This window comes from Xiphophorus maculatus, chromosome 4, assembly GCF_002775205.1.
Source record: "Xiphophorus maculatus strain JP 163 A chromosome 4, X_maculatus-5.0-male, whole genome shotgun sequence".
NCBI classification, from domain to species: Eukaryota; Metazoa; Chordata; class Actinopteri; order Cyprinodontiformes; family Poeciliidae; genus Xiphophorus; species Xiphophorus maculatus.
Window position 1 is genome coordinate 13,196,200 of NC_036446.1, and position 18,699 is coordinate 13,214,898.

The 18,699-nt window shown below is 35.9% G+C and overlaps 2 protein-coding genes across 2 annotated transcripts; one reads left to right on the top strand and one right to left on the bottom strand.

The window, feature by feature from the left end:
* Window positions 1–648: 648 nt before the first annotated feature.
* LOC102222531 (heterogeneous nuclear ribonucleoprotein H) lies at window positions 649–12,501 on the bottom strand. The gene is made up of 12 exons (XM_005804205.2): window positions 12,423–12,501; window positions 11,465–11,588; window positions 10,210–10,302; window positions 9,647–9,802; window positions 9,275–9,415; window positions 7,207–7,345; window positions 5,387–5,580; window positions 3,854–3,949; window positions 3,491–3,606; window positions 3,104–3,239; window positions 2,353–2,409; window positions 649–1,674 (listed from the first exon to the last, which is right to left on the bottom strand). The coding sequence occupies exons 3-12, from the start codon at window positions 10,295–10,297 to the stop codon at window positions 1,595–1,597; spliced, it is 1,203 nt and encodes a 400-aa protein (XP_005804262.1). The 5' UTR covers window positions 10,298–10,302; window positions 11,465–11,588; window positions 12,423–12,501; the 3' UTR covers window positions 649–1,594.
* On the top strand, window positions 12,487–18,662 carry pbld (phenazine biosynthesis like protein domain containing). Its single transcript, XM_005804204.3, has 10 exons — window positions 12,487–12,675; window positions 13,003–13,102; window positions 13,236–13,334; window positions 13,437–13,546; window positions 14,239–14,268; window positions 14,364–14,452; window positions 14,571–14,662; window positions 15,254–15,337; window positions 16,991–17,053; window positions 18,329–18,662. The coding sequence occupies exons 1-10, from the start codon at window positions 12,592–12,594 to the stop codon at window positions 18,439–18,441; spliced, it is 864 nt and encodes a 287-aa protein (XP_005804261.1). The 5' UTR covers window positions 12,487–12,591; the 3' UTR covers window positions 18,442–18,662.
* The last annotated feature ends 37 nt before the right edge of the window (window positions 18,663–18,699 follow it).

Below are 18,699 nucleotides of genomic sequence, written 5' to 3' on the forward strand. Positions count from 1 at the left end.
GATAATTTGATCAGTTACTCAGTACTTGAATAGAGTTTTTACCAAATACTTTTTACTCTTCAGTAATTCCTTCAACAGCTGCTTTTTACTTTTAGCTGAGTAAAATTATGAATTACAGTGTGATTTAATTGCAGGTAAACAAAGCTTATTAACAATTTGTTGTCATCAAGGTTTCTCTTATCAGACTAGACGGCCTCCATGCCACGCTGCATTGATGCAGTAATTCATGCAAGAGAACTCAACCATAATACTTTTCAGAAGTCTGACATTTTTGATTAAATATGCCTCGTCATTTATCTTAATATTCCAAACTTCTGAAAAAACTATTTTTCATTAAAATTACAAGAAATAAAGGCTTTAAATATTTTTTATAATGTGTCTGTATGTTTAGAACGGGGAATTGGTAAAATAAATTTAAAAAATGGATATTGTTTTCTGTACAATGCTGCAGAAAAAGTGAACATAATATTTCTAGTTCTAATATCGGCCTCACCAATCCCCCATTTCAACAGGGATATTTACAGCCTTATTAACATTTCTGCTTCAGTTTTCTGAATCCTACCTGTTAGTAAATCTATTGTTTGAATTAAAGATTCAGTTTAGTTGAGCTTCATCTGAACTCCACTGACACGAGGTCAAATTCAGGAAGACAATTAAATACAAAATTTATTAAGCAAATGTACAACAGCTTCATAGGCTATCTTACAGCTCAAATATAGAGATTTACTTTCATTTCCACTCATTAGGAGTGAACATCATATTCAACTTAAGATTTAAATTCTGTAAAGAACCGTGAAAACATTTAATAAAAAACAAAAGCACTCAATTATGAAACCTTTCAAACCAGGAAAGCTGATCTGAAATCTGTTTTTATCAGTGTCAGGATGATCTAACAAAGGAAATATTCCGACTAGAATAAAAAAGAAAGCCTTTAAAAAACATCAAATATAAAGAACATCTTTACAACATACATCCTGTATTGTTTTCAGGCAATCACCTTTGACCTGGCTAAGCTGTCTTCCCACTGCAGTGTGGCATTTTTGTCTTGCATTTAAAAAAATAAAAAATAAACCACTAATCTTTGGGATGAATTATTTTTTTCCCCACAGCACCGAAACAACATGAAGTGCAATTAGTTTCTATTAATTATAACTGGTTTGATGCTCCTAATCTAAAATATAATGTAAATGTTTTCAAAGTCAAATGACAAAATGAAATGTACCTTTCATTGCACTTTGTAAGTACGTCCTTTTATATTTGTCATAAATTGTATTACAATACCCAAATATCATACAAAATGTAAGAACAAACTGTCAAATACAAACATGTTCAGCAGATACTAAATCGCTAATATCTTAGCAAAGGGAGAAAGTTTTGTCCTTCATCTTAGATCTTTAGGTACAGTGTGAAACCAGAGACTGAATTTCTATGTGGGGTGGATCTGTGTCACGGCGCTGCACTAAATGATGTCGTTTGTGAAAGTCGATAAGCGACTTCCTCGTCAGCTCTCCTGCTTAGAAATGATATTGTAGTAAAACTGGTCTTCAGAGATGCAGACAAACTCCAGGGTTGATCAGAAGAGAGTCGGGCGACATCAGTACACGCCTCGTAGCCCGCCGCTTCGGGAGCCTCCGCCTCCTCCTGAGCTGCTGTAGTAACCGCCGCCCCCACGGCCTGAAACGGAGGCGGAGAAATATCAGAAGCTCGTCAACTGCAAGTTTCTAGACTATGGACCCCAGCAGTGTGACGTCACATCCGCCCCCAGCTGCTGGCTAACGATGATTAGCATTGGGTTTAGCTGCTAAATTAGCAATATAGCACACTACATCTTAAATGTACGCCTGATATATGAAAGAAAAAGTGACACAGTGCTTTGCCACACAATGACAACTAGATAACGTCAGGAAAAAGTTTTAAGACAAAAATATGGAGGGAAAGGGAAGTAGTTCAGTTATGCTAGCTTGACTTTGATAATTATAACATGTAGATGTGACGTGGAATTCATTGTGCTTCGGTTCAGTTACAAAATAAAAAGGCGACCTAAAGACACAACTCTGACAGATCATCAGTAGAGCAGGTGTTTACATTAGCTAACCAACCACCGCTGTTAGATTAACTAATAGCGGCGGTAGCTAATCTACCACAGATATCTATCTCTTATTAATAATCACAAAATACACATCAAGCCTAAAAACATAATACTGTAACAGACTGAATGTTCTGCTCTTTGTGTGCTACGAAAGGCATGTAAAAGAATGGAGTCTTTTTGCCCTCCAGCGTGAAATTTCAGGATATAAACAATAACATAATCACGTCCATAAGTGATTTGTGATCGTCTGAATGAGAACTCACTCATTTCTCCTGCTCCATCAGCCGTTGAGTTGAGGAAGAGCTCAATGTAGCGATGCTCTGAGGAGAAAACGTCCCAAGTGTTAAAGATCAACCTCCTGATGATAAATGTTGCCTTCCTGACTCTTTTTTACAGAAAATAAACATGTAAAATCAGCTGGTGGCTCTAATCAACAATTACTTTTCTATAAACACACCATAAAAAAACACTAGTAGGTCGCTGCAACTACATAACCCTTCATTGTAGATGTTGTTACTGAGAAAAGAGCCAGTGAGCCATTGATTTAGGCTGCTACCTCACAGAGTGAGGCTTCAACAAATAACAGGAAGGTTACATTTAATCCTTTTAGATATTTTAAACATTGTCATGGGCTTAAAAGGATCCAAATGGCTGAATTTGGAAATATTAGGAGCCTTTTAGAAATCACAAACTTTAGGTAAGTATCTGTGTCTCAACCATGTCAACGTTGTGATTATTTTTTTCTTATTTTTTAATGCAAAACTATTTTACAGGAGCTGGCTTCTCAAATACATTATGTTGTGTTTTGTCTTATTTTAACATAAAAAAGATACAGAAAGATGAAAAACCTTTTGAATGTGGTTCTTATTTTCTAACAGAAAAATGTTAACAGGTCAGAAGCTTTACAAACATATTGTCCACAAAAGCAAAATCAGCTGATTTTTTTTATCACTTCAGCATTCATTATTTCTCGCATCATCAAATTCTTGTGCAGAAACAGTCAGAGACACATACGCATGTTGTGCTTGTCTTTGGACATGGCTGCCACAGCATCTTCATGGGAGCGAAACTCCACGTCTGCCTCTCCGGTCGGCTTCCCGTTCGGAGCCATGTCGATGTGGATCCTCAGCGGGTTCAGAGGAGAGAAGAACTGGAAAAAATGTTTTAAAATATGGCTCCATTTTATGATTCTGCTGCAGTATTTTCTGGAGACTGACAGCAAAGGGACGATTGCTACCAAGTTTAAATCCACATGCAGTTGCTCTAATTCTACTATAAGAAAGAAGAAAATTAAACCAACTGCAGGCAACAAAAATGGAAGAAGACTTTTTATTGCTACCACACCAGGTACTCCAATGCTTAATTATTCTGTAAAAAGTCTCAAATTAATTGTGTTCTTACTTTTGCAACGTCGCCCTCTGAGGCCCGAAAAGGTAAACCCCTCATGTGAACATAATGGCCGCCGTGGAAACTTGAGCTGCTATCGGATTGTCCGCTATAACCGTGGCCTCCGATTCCTAAAGACAAACACAAAAAAAAAGGTTAGAAATTTACCAAGTGAGACATATTGAAGTAGCTTTCAAAAAAAGAATGAAACTTCACATAAGTTAGCACAGCTTTCAAAAAATGTGTTTAAAAATATGAGAAAACTGTAAAGTTTTTTTAAAATGTTTATTTATTCTAGAAACAAATGATCCGTTTAGCTGGATTGAATTATAGTTATGCATGTTTTCCATAATTTAAAAAGGAATCGGAGAATTTTACCTCGCCCTCCTCTGTCTCCTCTCATCCGGTCATCAAACATCCCGTCGCTGTAACTGTAATCACCCAAACCGTTGTAGCTGTCAAAGCTACTGTAACCTGAACACAGAACGAACGGAAAACACAATATGCAAAAAAACCCGTTAAATCAAAGCTGTCTTCACTCAAACATCAAAATCAGTGGTAGAATAAACCTGTTGGTAAATCATCTCTTTATAAAGATAAACTCAAATAATGCATTTGGGTTTTTAGTTTAGTTATGGTTTACTTATTTCAAACAATTCAAATACTTTGATATACATTTAGATAATGAATATCAACTATATACACAAAAACAAAGTAGGCAGAAGTATAACCTTATTTTATCCAGTCATCTTTATTTTATGCCTTCCTTTACACATTCTTTATTTAAATGAAATAACAAAAATGAAACAAAAATATTTATATACAACATATAGGGGTGCACTGATTTATTGGTCAGCCGATTCATTGTCGATTTTCTTAATTTTTGGAGACCTGTCAATATTTACATGTGAAGCCAATCTTTTCTACCTGAGCTGAACTCTGCTGTCCTGTTGAAGGTTTATCTGACAGACCAGCTCATGTCTGCACACTTCCAGTTAACAATAGCTGACCAACTGTTGCCAATTCAACAAATTTCTTGCTATTTTGAGCAACATTTCAAACAAAAATATTTGGTGTCAGACAAAATCAGAATTGGCAGGTTATGCATTTTAAAGATCGGTAATCAGAGATTGGACAGAAAATCGGTGCACCCTTAACATACATATACAGCCCTGGAAAAAAATTCAGAGACCATTTAAAATGACTAGTTTATCTGATTTTACTCTTTATAGGTTTATGTTTGAGTTAAATAAACATTGTTCTTTTATTCTATGAACTACTGACAATATGTCTCTGAAATTCAAAGCAAAAATTTAGTATTTATTTGCAGAAAGTGAGAAATGGTCAAAATAACAAAAAAGATGCAAAGCTTTCAAACCTCAAGTAATGCAAACAAGTTCATATTCATTTGGAAACAACAATACAATGTTTTACTCAGGAAGAGTTCAGAGATATTAATGTTTGGTGGAAAAACCAGGAGGTTTTCAATGAGGTTCAGGGCTGTGGACTCTGTATATTACAGGGAACCGTAGCTGAAGGTCAGGTTGTCATTGCTACTGCACATTTTGGTGTCTCATGAGAATTATATTACATCAACAAGATAGTTATAAACTAATTGATCTGTTGGCTCTTCAGCCCAGGATACTGAACAGGCACATGAATATTATGGTTTTAATTGCAGATGCTTGATAATTATTGAGCCAGTAGGTAACAAATGTCCTTAAATTGAGATAAAAGGTAGGATTAAATAAGCGTTCACTTCTTCCTACTCCTTTTCAAAAATAAAAGTTGTGGTAAACTAATTATTTTGTTCTTGGTTATGTATGCACGTTTTTTTCTCTGTTCTACAGATTGCTTGTTCTCTTGTTTTTAAAAACCTGTTTGAAATAAATAAATCGAATCAATGTTTACCTCCTCCGTAGCCGCCTCCACTCCTCATGCTGTCCAACAGACCCACACTGCGTCCGGGCCCATAAAGGCTTCCCCTGGGCGACGCTATGACAGGTCTGTCATAGGGCCCGGGTCTCTGGGTTGACGTTCCCCGCCGGGGGAGGTCATAGTGGGCTTTGATCTCCCAGCGACTGCTCTTAAAGATTTCTATGTACCTGCAACACGAGAGGCCCGGGGGACAACGGGGAAGTAGATGAGAGGCTTACCGTGCAGAAACGACACAAACAGACAATAAAAACAGAAACTTACAGCCATAAAAACATAATCTGGGCATTTTCCTGTTCTAAAGATTTCTACCTCACCACTGATGCTTACGGCTTAATCCATACAGGGTGTTTAGGTCTAGCTTTGACTTTCTGCTGCCGGAGCATCACTGAGATGCTCTGATGGTCCTAAACCAACGCTGGCAAAACTATTCACACCCTCCAAACTTTTTCTATTTCAACACTTTCAATACCTCCAAATATTAAATCTGGATTTTCTTCTATAAAACCAACACAAAATGGTACACAGCTGTGAAGTGGAAGTAAAATGATTGATGGTTTGCAAAAATTCTTCCACCAGGATGGATGGAAAGAATGTATGAAGTTTAATTTTCAAACCTTGCCAAAGACTCTTAGACAGGTTTATGTCTACTTTGACTGGACCGTTTTAACACTGTGATCAGGGAAAGAAAGTTTGCCTGTTTCTAGCTGGTTGTCTTTCAAAATTACACAAATGTAACTAAAGAACGACCGTCTGGATAGTGTGGTAAGGGTGATGTGCAGCGTTTAGTTTTCAATTTGTATGCAAACCAAAATGTCTAAATTGGTCCCATTTGGTCAGAGCAAATTCACTTCTTATCATGAGTCTCTTGGATGCTTTTATCAGATCTCTGTTCTCCTGGCCAGTCTGAGTTGGGCTACTGGTTGCTCTGGGTTTTATTTTAGATACCAGAATATAGGCCTGTCACAATAAACAATAAATCAACTAATCGGGTGATAAATTAAAATGAGCTCAACAAATTTAATTTGCATGATTTATTGTTTTTCTCTCCTACCAAAAACTGGATAATCAAAGTCTTTATTTTGGTGTTTTGGTCTCAACCAGACTTTATTTTGAAGGACAATTTTGTTTAAAAAGACTGTTTTAGTTCCTGTGTTAAATGTTCATTAACATTTAAAGGTTTTTTTTTTTTATCTTGGAGAATGTGTTTCTGCGTTATTATGCCTTAAACTGGTCTCAAAGCAACAATATCATCGTTCATCACATTAACTTCTGGGACAATTTATCGTCCAGTAAAATTTGTTATCGTGACTGGCCTACCAGAATACAGATGTACCAACAATATTTTGCTAATTTAATTGAAGAAGAAAAAAACCCAACATAATATTTCACTTTTTGTGTGCTACTTTGTGTTGGTTCATCCCAAACACTCTGCCACATGTTTAGTTCAAATTATAAAAATGTTCAGGGGTGTGAATACTTCCGCATGCGAATCAACTTCTGGTAAATTATCTAAGATCTCCAGATGTCGCTGTCTCACAAGATTAATGTATAACAGCAGCTTCAAAATGTGCTAAATGATAGAAAAACCCCTTAAAACCATTTCATTAATATTTTGGAATTACACAACCCGCCCAATTAAATCACCAAGTTCCCCCCTTTTCTCCAGAAATGTTTTAGCCCACGAACCCACACATTCACCCACTCCTCAGCCCATCTAAGCAACACCACAGTTATTCTACAATGATCATAGAAACCCATCCCAGTCCAGCCCGTCCCTCTCCCGTCTGTCCCACCTGTGCCCTATTCTTTCCTTGTGTTTCCCCAGAGCCTTTTCTGCTATCTCCTTTGAGGCAAACTGCACGAAGGCTTCCCCTGTGCTCCTCCCCTGGTAGTCCACTGGCAGAGTTATCCCATTTGGCACGATTCTGAACCCTTCAACCCAAGCACACATAAATACATAGGTCGGTAGGTAGACTGGTAGGAATAGTTGAGAACAACACCCACTGCATGAGTGGAGCTTTTATGATTAGTGTCATTATTGATCATCATCATCAGTAGCATCTTGTAAAACGTCACAAAACATTGAAATTTCAGGAGCCTGAGTTTATAATTACATGTCCCCAGCTGTGAGGGTTAAACAGGGAAATGACATCACTAAATTAATTGGACCCAAAGTGCAGATGGCCACAGTCTGTTGTCCTTTGTTTCCCAAATTTTCATACCTGAGTGAAGTAGCCCCCCACACCCACCGTCTTCAAATCAGACAAAAGTGGTATCAAGTGTTTGTGCAGCAACAAATTTCTTTTCTGCTGCTTTAGCTTTGAAGATATTAATAAAAGAAGTTAAAAGGTAATTTAGATTTCATAAAAGTGTGTGTGTGTGTGTGTGTGGGGGGGGGGGGGTCTGGTTGACCTTTCAGGATATATTTTTCATGGATATATTTCTTAATATCTTTAAATTGATAGCTGCACAAGGAAGCCTGTCACAATAATCAATAATTTAATTTATCGCATGATAAATTAAAACATACTCAATTTCCATTGGCATGATTTATCGCTTAGCTCTTTTTTTCTCTCTGTCTACCAAAAACTGGATGATAAAAGTCTTCAGTTTGGTGCTTTGGTCTCAACTAGCCCTTATTATGAAGAACAATTTTGTTTACAAAGACTTCAAAGTAAATTGTATTTGTTGTTTTGTTAATTTATGTTGGATATTTAACATGTCTTCCAGTTCCAGTGTTAAATGTTCAATGGAATCTTTTAGAATGTGTTCTTGCATTATTATTTAACCATTACCATAATTTTACTTAAAAATGGTCTCAAAACAACAATATTATCGTTCATCACAATAACTTCTGGAACAATTTATCATCCAGCAAAATTTGTCATTGTGACAGGCTTAGGCAGAAACAAAACTGCTTGCCACCACTTTTGTCTGATTTGAAGAAGGTGGGGGAGCCAACTTCACTCAGGTCATTTTCATTTGGTTGAAGTTAGATTAGTCCTAGGTGACGGTGCTCATCCTGTTGCATTAATATTGTCAGGTATCATCTGATGTATAATAAGTATAGCTCTGATACTGCCTGACAAAAATCAATTTATTGGGCCTTCCTATCTTATGTTAAACCATCCCAGCTCATACAATTAAACTTTTTTAAAAGGCAAAATATCAGTGACAGAAACATGATAAATAAATAAGCTCCTAATACATAGCAACATCAAAAATCAGTCTTTGGATCATAAGGTTCAATCAATTGCTTTTTGCAATATTTGGATTTTTTTATAGAGACTCACATTTCAGATATCACTAGTTTTAGTCAGAATCGTTTTATTTTTGTCTTGAATCTCCACTTTACAGTCAAAATCCTAAATTAAGGAATTATGGAGGAGCTGATGCTCAAGAGAAAATTAACCAAAAAAATCACTCATTTGTAATATTCTTTTGAATTTCAACTATTTCTTATTTCTCTTTGCACTACAATGTACTTTTTTGAACGCGACAATGTATGAATATAAATTCAACTCGGCTCCTAAATAACAAAAGTAGATTTGAATCAAACATCAAATTCGACTGTAAAAAGTTGGGAAATTAAAATCTGTGCAGTAAAGTGTCTTTAGATTACATTTGTTGTGAATTAGTGCTACATAATTAAACTGAATTATTATGGCCATATTAGCAACCAACAAGTGAAAGCTCATATTGTGCCTACATGCTGCAGATTTTAATGATCTTTATGCACATAACCAACACTATCAACAACAACACACAACAACTTCAAATTTAAACACAATTTCTTCTACCAAGATGCAATGTGCAGGATTTTATCATAAAAGCTACAGAAACATTTTAACATTTGTGTACCTGAAAAGAACTGGACAATCTCCTCCTTGCTACATCCAAAAGGGAGTCCTCTTAATTTTAGCATGCAGCCATTGCAGCTGTCAGGAGGAGGGCCGCTACGTCTCAGCACCCATTCCATTTCACTATGTTTTGACTTAAACACTGTTTTAAACACATGAACACACGGAAATATGAACATAACACAAGCTATAAAAGAAACAGTCATTTAAATCTCAAACAAAGAAACTATATTCACACAATTATACAATGAAACATAAAGCTCTGCAGTAAACAGAGAGAATGGCAATCAGCATAATAACCACAGGAATAGCAGAGCAATAATTTTTTTTTTTTATAAAAATTGTTACAGGAAATCACAAATCCAACACTTACCTTCTACGTATCTGTGTCCCATGTATTTACGATCCTTGGCAAGAGCATTCTTGTAATCGTCAGCTGTTTTCAGCTCAATAAATGCCTCACCGGTGGCTCGGCCCTCTTTAGTGTAGGTCAGACACACTCCACTCACGCCTCCCACGATGTCACAGTCTGCAGGAACGGATCATCATGTTGGAGAACAAGTTTAGTAAGAAGTCACTGCAGCTGATTGCATTTCAACAAAGTTATTCATAAAATGAAACAAAGTTGTCTAACGCTGACTGAACAAAATTAAAATAATTTGTATTACAACTTATCAAGATTGTTCACAAAAACACTCAACTGCTAAAAGAAATAACCGGATATGCAGCGGTTTAAGTAAATGGGTAAAATAAGTTTGTTTACGGCTAAACAACTGAAACAAACACAAGATAGCGACGAGAAATGGAGATACAAATTTAGGCAAAAATTGAGTCATTTTAATATACCGCATATCCTGGAACACACAACTGTTAATTGTGACTAACCGAGCTTATAAAGTTAATGGTCGACTTAAGTTGACGCGTGTTTATTCTCACCAGAGAAGAAACTGGCCACTTCGTCCCGTGAGCAGTTCCAGGGAAGTCCTCTGATCCGGACCACATACCCATCGTCACTCGAAGACATCCTTTCTGCAGAGAAAAAGATATTTGATTACTGCGTTCTTACACGTTTTGTTACCATCAGTGAGTGTGTGATTTTTGTTCTAGTAACTTGATTTGTGACTGCGCTGTTACTAACTTATCCTGTCCTTTAAAAACTATTTTTATTTAATTTTGTAGGTTAAAGTTTTCAGAATCTCTGTTAGTAACAAAGTTAATATACTCAATTTGTATACCAACTGAATGAAGAACGTATTTAATCAAACAAGTGCACAAAGGTCTTTTACAATAAACATTGACAAAAGATTTATTTGTGATAGTTACACCAGCACTTTTGGATGGAAAAATGCTCATTAAAAAGAGATATTTTAGACTTACAAAGACATATCATGTATCAACATATTTCTCCATAGTTTCTATTACTGCCTTTAAAACTTCCTTTCTCATCATACATAAATATTTATAATTGAGTAATTTTTTCTAAGTCTTTCAATGCCGGTTTCAGCCAAAAATACATTTTAGATACCCAAAAAGCTAAAGTTAATTTCATTCCTTATCTCATGTATGTAATATATTTTAAAATGCATTTTAAATAATAGTCAATGGCAAAAATATCGATTGTGCTGTTTAGTTCCAGCATGATGTTAAAATTAAAGGTAAAATAAATTATTTTACCAAATGCACACGTGCTGGAAGCTTAACCAGTGGCAAAGTTTAAAAAAGTATATACTGTTTTATACACGTGTTTAATTTTACAAGCCACAATTACAGCAGGAAAAAATAGCTTCATATTTCCACGCAGCTAGGCGTTCATCTAACGTCAAGTGTCATAAACCACAGATCGCCTTTAAAATCCTTCATAACGCTGCCACGTCTGCGCCCACAAAAAGTTAACTATCTGTTAATGAGCTAAACTGCAGCATCTGTGTGACTATGAAGCAAGTTATGTAGCATTTAAGCAAACGTATTTCCTCTTCCAAGCTAATGCTAGTTTTACCGTTGGAGCCATTACAGCAGGCCAACGGCAGGACAGAAACAGCGGTCAAACCAACGAGCCTCAGCGGTCCGCCAGCCAGAATGTAGTAAACTATAGCCAACAATCAACGCGAATTTACAGAAAAATTTGCCATTTTTTCCAAATAAAAATAGTTTACAAACAGAAATTATTTTTGCAAGATCTTTTTTTTTTTACCCCGGTGTTTTCCAGCTCCAAAGGTTTCACTATCAGGAAACGCGCTCAGATTGGTTCTTCCTCATGTAGCAGATGGAACAGTAACAACGCCGCAACACCGCCACCTGCTGGCCTGGAGTGCTGACTGCAGATTAACATAAACAAAAAATCGTTTTTTTCTAAGAAATTTGTGTTGTTCAATATGACAAAACGTACTTTTTTTTTTAAATATAGCTTATTTCCTTGTTAAAGGCACCGAGGTAATGCTCAACCTCGGTGCCTAGAGTGACTTCTAGTGCACTTTGTTGACTAGAAGCCATTAAATATTTCTGGTAATTTGGTTCTTTGATTTTGATCCACTTCTTCAGTGCCTCCTGATTCTGGGTCTTTCAAAACCATGATTAAAATTAAAATTGTGGCCAAAGTATTTTTATACAATAAACCACTCTGGGACATATTGTTTTTCTTACACCTTGTAGTGCCACCTGTTACATTTCTATTCTGATTTTTAAAGTAGAACGTCAAAAACATTTGTTCCTTTGGTTTTTAACCACAATAAATACTCTTTGACTTTTTAAATATTTTGTGTAGACCATTTTGTATCTTATTTTCCTTTTCTTATACCTTTTAATAGTTGTAAATATTTGTCAGATACATTTACAACTATACTTGATCGTTTTGGTTGTTCGTTTATTCTTGTTTCTGTGCTTTATGTTGCACTTTGAGGCCAGATATACATTTGCTTTACAAATAATACATATGTTTGAAAATATATTAAAAAAAATATTTCGGAAATGAATGGAAATGTCATTCAAATAAAGAAACTTTACCTTGTCTCTTTGTTTTAAATGTATCGTTTCCGTTGTTGCATTTTGGAGTTTAAAGCTAACACTTGACATTCACTTTAATTAATCTTTTTATTATCATTTTTAGGTTAAACCAATAAATAGAAAAAAAAAAATCTGGCCAACTTTCCAACCTGTAAGTCCAGATAGCGCTGAACCAATGAAACGCTGCAGCCGTGGCAGTGCAGGGGGAGTCGCTGGTGACCGCAGTCTGCAAACCAAACAGGTTGAAAGTCCAAGGACAGCAGCGAGCCCTGGAACAACAGCACCGTCCTCACTGACCCAGTTTCAGGCCTGGCCGTAATGGAGATTCCCGTGTTTACGCTGGACGCCTTCACAAACTTACCGTTCAGAGGAAACCCCGCGGCTGTCTGTCCGCTCCTGCATGTGAGTTGTGTTTGCGTTGAAGTGTTGTTTTTTTTTTGTTGTTGTTGTTTTCACAGCGTTATCACTTATAAACAACTTGAGGAAATAAATTTACTTAATTACGGAGCGGTGGAGTTTATTAAGGAGGATTGAAATGCTAACACGCCTGATTCGGACGCGGTTAAACAGAAAAAGTGCCGTTTAATCAGCGGTGAGTAAACAGTTTCAGCTTGCAGGCGTTGCATAATCAAACTGAAAACATGGAGCACAACCACTTACCCTGAAGTCTTAAAAATACTTGCATCCTTTTTCTAAGTGTGCATCATATTGACCTTTTTTTTTTACCAGGAGCTGAGTGATGATTTGTATCAGAAGATAGCAGCAGAGATGAACCTGTCAGAAACAGCTTTCATCACCTTGATCAACCCTGCCGATACTTTCACTTCCGGTAGCTATTACATCACTATTATGAGTTTATGACCACTGTAAGCTCCTTCTTGTAGACAAAGATCGAAAATCTATGGAATCTTTGGGCAGTAAAGACACATATATATTTTAAAAACGGCGATGTGATTAAACAGGAACAAGATTTCGCCTCAGATGGTTCACACCAACCATGGAAATAAATCTGTGCGGTCACGCCACCCTGGCCTCTGCAGCTGTGCTGTTCCAGTATAAAAGTAAGACCGATACACATAAACGCCTCATGAGGACGTAGACTGACAATCAAGAATTTGTCAGCTTGCAAACTGTAAAATGTTGCGTCATGTCCGCCTCCTCAGATAACGTTAATCCAACGCTGGTGTTTGAGACCAGGAGTGGAGATTTGGGCGTGAGCAAGAGAAAAGAAGGATACATCATGGACTTTCCTCTAAATCCACCAACCAAGGAGGTGAATTACACATTCATCAATACATCAACACAAACCTGCAGAAAATCAAAATATGTTCTCTCTGGAAAATAAACTAATTAATTAGGTTTATCTGTTTGACAATGTGCCTTTCACTGAAATGAAGCAAAAGTGCTTCACAAATAGAAAACACATTCTATTTTAAATATGATTAAATAAGCTGTTACGGTTTGGTTAATAATTAATAAAAATGTAAGCACAGTTTGCACATTTAATTCACAAAATCCCCACATTTATAGATATGATTTATAGGTAATGCTGTGTTGCCTAGCAACTGGTGTGTTTGCACTCAGTGTTTAACTGAGATATAGAGAGGAAATTCATACCTTATACATGAAAACATTTCGCATAACATCAGGAAATAATTTTATCTTGTATCTGGACTGTAAAAAAATTATACTTTGTTATGAAACGGTGGGAGTTTTTAATCAGAGACAGAAGAGATGGGGGAACGACTGATTTGTGAAAATCTGGAGATCACAGAAAAATCCTAATAAAGTTTAATTTCTGTGGTTGCAGTTTTAAGAGTTTTGTTTTTCTGACACAGTTTATTTCAAATGCTTTAACTGACATATTCACATGTTCTTCAGCATGTATAATGAAGTTTAACTATAAAGACATCTGAAAGGGCAAATACAAAAATATAACTTTTTTCTTTTATATACATATTTTAGGATCACAGTGACTTTAAAGATACCATAAAGGTCAGTAATAAACATCCACAGCGGTCGTCTCTGAACACTTCTCAGGCAGATTACATGTGTGTGTGTTAAACAGTGTATTTATATTTCTATTACAGGCGGCAGTAGGAAACCACCCGGTCCAGGAGGTTTTTATGAGCCGCGACACAAAGAAGCTGATGATCCGATTGTCGGACAGCTGTGAAAGGTCATTTTCTCCACAAACACCCAGAAACCAGCCAGATTGTCAAAATGCTCACATCTCTGACCTTCTTTCAGGAACCACTGAGCCGAGTGTTTGCTGTGTGTGTGTGTTTTGTCTCCAGGTCAGCGCTAACCAGTCTGAAAGTTGACCCTGTTGCTCTTCAGAGCAGCGACTCCAGTGGCAGAGTGGGAGGAGTCATCGTTACAATGAAAGGTCAGCAGAGGTCAAACCTGAAGCTTCATGCAGATGACCGACCGTGTATGACTGAGGAAAAACAGAAAGATTAAATATACACAACAAACTCACATTTTGAGATTAATCAAGACAAACTTGAACATTTCTGAGTTTGAAAAAATGCTAGAAAAAAAATAAATTATGAGATCAATCTCTGAACTTTTGTAGGAAAAACCTGGAGATTTCTGAGTTTCAAAAGTAGAAAATTAGCTAGAAAAAAAGAAGAAATTGTGAGATTAATCTCAGAAATTTTCTAGGAAACAAAAATGAAAAATTATTAGTTTGAAAAATAAAAATAATTACTAGAAAAAAACAAAATTCTGAAATTAATATCAGAAATTTTCTAGAAAAAACATGGAAATTTCTGAGTACCAAAGGTAAAATTTTTCTGAGATTAATCTCAAAACATCAGAATTTTTTCTAGTAATGTTTTGGTTTTGGGAAATCTGAAATTTCCTTGATTTTTCTGGAAAATTTCTGAGTTTACTCCTTTTATTTTTCTGTCTACAATAGTCCTAATACTCTGTCATAGTTTTATTACATGCTCTGTCATTTATATGTTCCTCTCAGGGTCTCCAGACTGTAAGCCAGGATTCGACTTCTACTCCCGGTGCTTCGCTCCGTGGGCCGGCATCCCAGAAGATCCCGTCACCGGTAAGATGAGCGCAGGCCCGGCCCAATCCCACCTGGGGCCCTAAGTGAAATCTGGTTTTGAGGCCCTCTGGTTCTGCTAACAATGTGGACTGGCTGCAGTCAGCAGCCCGATCATTAGGTCATTAGGTCACCTGATAAACTTATTGCATCTCTGGCATTGCTGTTTGCATTATATCCTGTGCATATATAATATAGATTTTCTTAATTTTGGCGGATCGTTATTGGCCGATACTTACATGTGAAGCCGATCTCATCCCCTAATCTTATCTTTGTCAGCAAAGGTTTAAAATCAGTCTCTGTCCTCGTCTGCTCTGCAGTGAGAGGTTTGACTGACAGACCGACCCACCAGGTCAGGTCTGAACATTTACAGTTAACAATATTCACCCCATTGTTGCCAACTCAGTGACTTTCTTTCTATATTTAGAAACATTTCAGACAAAAAAATTCATATCAGTCAAAATCAAAATTGGCAGGTCAGGCTTTTTAAAGATTGGTAACCAGGTATCGGCCAGAAAACTGCAATCGATGCAACCCTACACACATATTCATGACATTCTTTGATTAAATTAATTTCTCTTAAGCGTTACTCCAATGGCTAAAAATGTAATTTTTACCAGGTGAGTTTTTCTCCCCTGAGAATGTGGACCAGTACCAGTACTGGACTGATTCTGAGCTTTCAAATGATTTTCACATAAGTTATAACTTAGTTGATTTGAAAATAATGTTTGTTTTAGCCACAAAATGATTTTGCTCAGTAGCAAACAAAATATCCCCAACTACAGCATCGGTGTAGCAGCCATGTAGCCTGACGTAGAAACATTTTGCTAAACAATGTTAAACATTGAGAAGTTTTAATTATTATCAAACGTTATCAAACATCATTGAAGCCAAAATACCTCAGAAATATACAGCAGGAGAATCAATTCATTTAAAGTTTAAACTCAGTCTCACACAAACACAAAGACCCTAGCAAGATCTTTGTGTTTGGACCTGGAACTGGACAGTTCCAGGTCGCTATCAAGCTAATTTTCTATTAGCAGCTTCACAAATCTTTTACGTTACATTACCAAGGCAGATTAAAACAAACCTTTTTCTTGGCTTTTTTCTATTCTTCCTCTTTCTTTTCTCCTTCCCTGAAGGATAAGTTGTTTCTTGAGACATTGATTTGCTAACTTAACTTCTGACTGGAGCTTTGGATGTTTGGATGCTCTGACAGCAGCTCATGTTACTGGCGAAGCATGCGGTACCTACCGCGACCACCAGGGGGCCCCAAGAGCAATTTTCTTTTTCTTTTTATCAGTAAAATAATAATTTCTACATACATTATCAAATATATATTATTGTAAAACCAAATCACTTTTGTTTTTGTGTGTTTTTGATATTATAATGACATAGAAATTATTACGAAAAAAAAAAAATCAGCTTCACTGAGGGGGCCCCTTAGTGGCCCTGGGGCCTAAGCTGCTCCTTAGTTTGCTTATGCCTTGGGCCGGCCCTGGATGAGCGCTTTCACAAATAACCTTAATTCTGATCTTTATTCTGCTGTAAAGGAAAACAACAGGTTAAAAATAAATAAAGATGGTTCCATATTTTACACGACTGCAATAAATGTGAAATAAATGTGAAATGCGTTTGTACCTTCTGCTCTATCAGGCTCTGCCCACACTGTACTGGGAAGCTACTGGTCTGACGTTCTTGGGAAAAAGAAAATGCTTGGTGAGTAAAAATAGAGTCGGAGCAGCTTCAAGGTTTTAGCAGTAGAGACAAACAGAGTTGGGTGGTAACTAGTTACATTTACTCAATTACATTTACTTGAGTAACTTTTATTTTGAAAAAAATTACTTTAGGAGTATTTTTACTATCCTGTATACTTTTATTACAAAGTATCTCTACTCTTGAGTAAAATCTCTGGATTTTCTACGCACTGAATGAAGAACAAACATGTTTTAACCTAAAGTTCATCAGAAACACACCTGCAGTTTGTGCTAAAGTTTTATAAGGTTTTTTATTGAAAGAAACTGATTTGGGACGTTTTTATTTTGCCCGATTTTGTTATTTTTTGTTACTTATATAAATTATTGTAATTTTTGTCCTTAAAATACTTAAATTTCCACTTAACTTCATATTTTGGTCCGATTGATTTTGCAATTTTTAAATATTAAATACTTTGATCAGTTACTCAGTACTTGAGTAGACTTACTAAATACTTTTTACTCTTGAGTAATTTCTTGAATGGCTACTGATTACTTTTACTTGTAGTAACGAGCTACATTTATTTAGTTATATTTACTTGAGTAACTTTGTTTGAAAATATTACTCTTAGGAGTATTTTCACTACTCTGTACTTTTTACTTTTACTTGACTAATTTTATTATGAAATATTTTTGCTCTTACTTGAGTAAAATGTCTGTATTTTCTACCGTTGAATGAAAAACAAACATGTTTAGCTAAAAATTCACCCGACAGACACACACCTGCAGTTTTATTAAAGTTTTATAAGTTTTTTTTATTGAAATAAACTGATTTGGAAAAATTTATTCTACCTGATTTTGTTATTTTTTTGTTAGTTATATGAATTATTGTTATTTTTTACCTGAAAATACAGAAACTTTCACTTAATTTTATATTTTAGTCCATCTATTGATTTAATTTTTTTAATATTAAATACTTTGAATCAGTTACTTAGTACTTTTTTTGTTTAGTTGAGTAAAATATGTTGAAGTAGTGCTATATTTACTAAATTACTGTTTTTTGGGCGTTCTACTTGCCATTGACTCTTAATCTTTCCACATAGTTGAGGACGTTTGTTAATTATTATGTCAATAATCTCTGGTTATTCTTTTTAAGACTTGATAATCCAATAAAACCCTGAATAGAATCCACACAGGTTGAACTTCTTACATGAATTCTTTACTCAACCTGCTTTTTATTTCATTTTCCGTTGGATCTCATCTTGCGGTCAGTAACCGGCCTGATTTTGTGTTTCTGCAGCGTACCAGTGCTCGAGTCGTGGAGGAGAACTGGAACTGGAAGTGAGAGACGACGGGAGGATCAACATAGCTGGAGACGTCGCCACTGTGCTGCAGGGATTCATCAGGCTGTAGAGAAAATGAACAGGAAGTGAAATAAATTATGATTTTAAATAGAAACAGATGAATTAGTAAACACTGATCGGTTTCGTTATTTCTCATTTGACCTCATTTTAATGTAGACGTTAACATGCTTTGTTAATTTATGTTAACGTAAGTAAATCAGTCTCATAATAATGTAGAGGATGAACTATTTACCTTCCTATTCGACACTTTCATTAAACATTTAAAGAACAGTTGTCTTTTTCCTTGTGGTTTTATGAAGTAAAAATG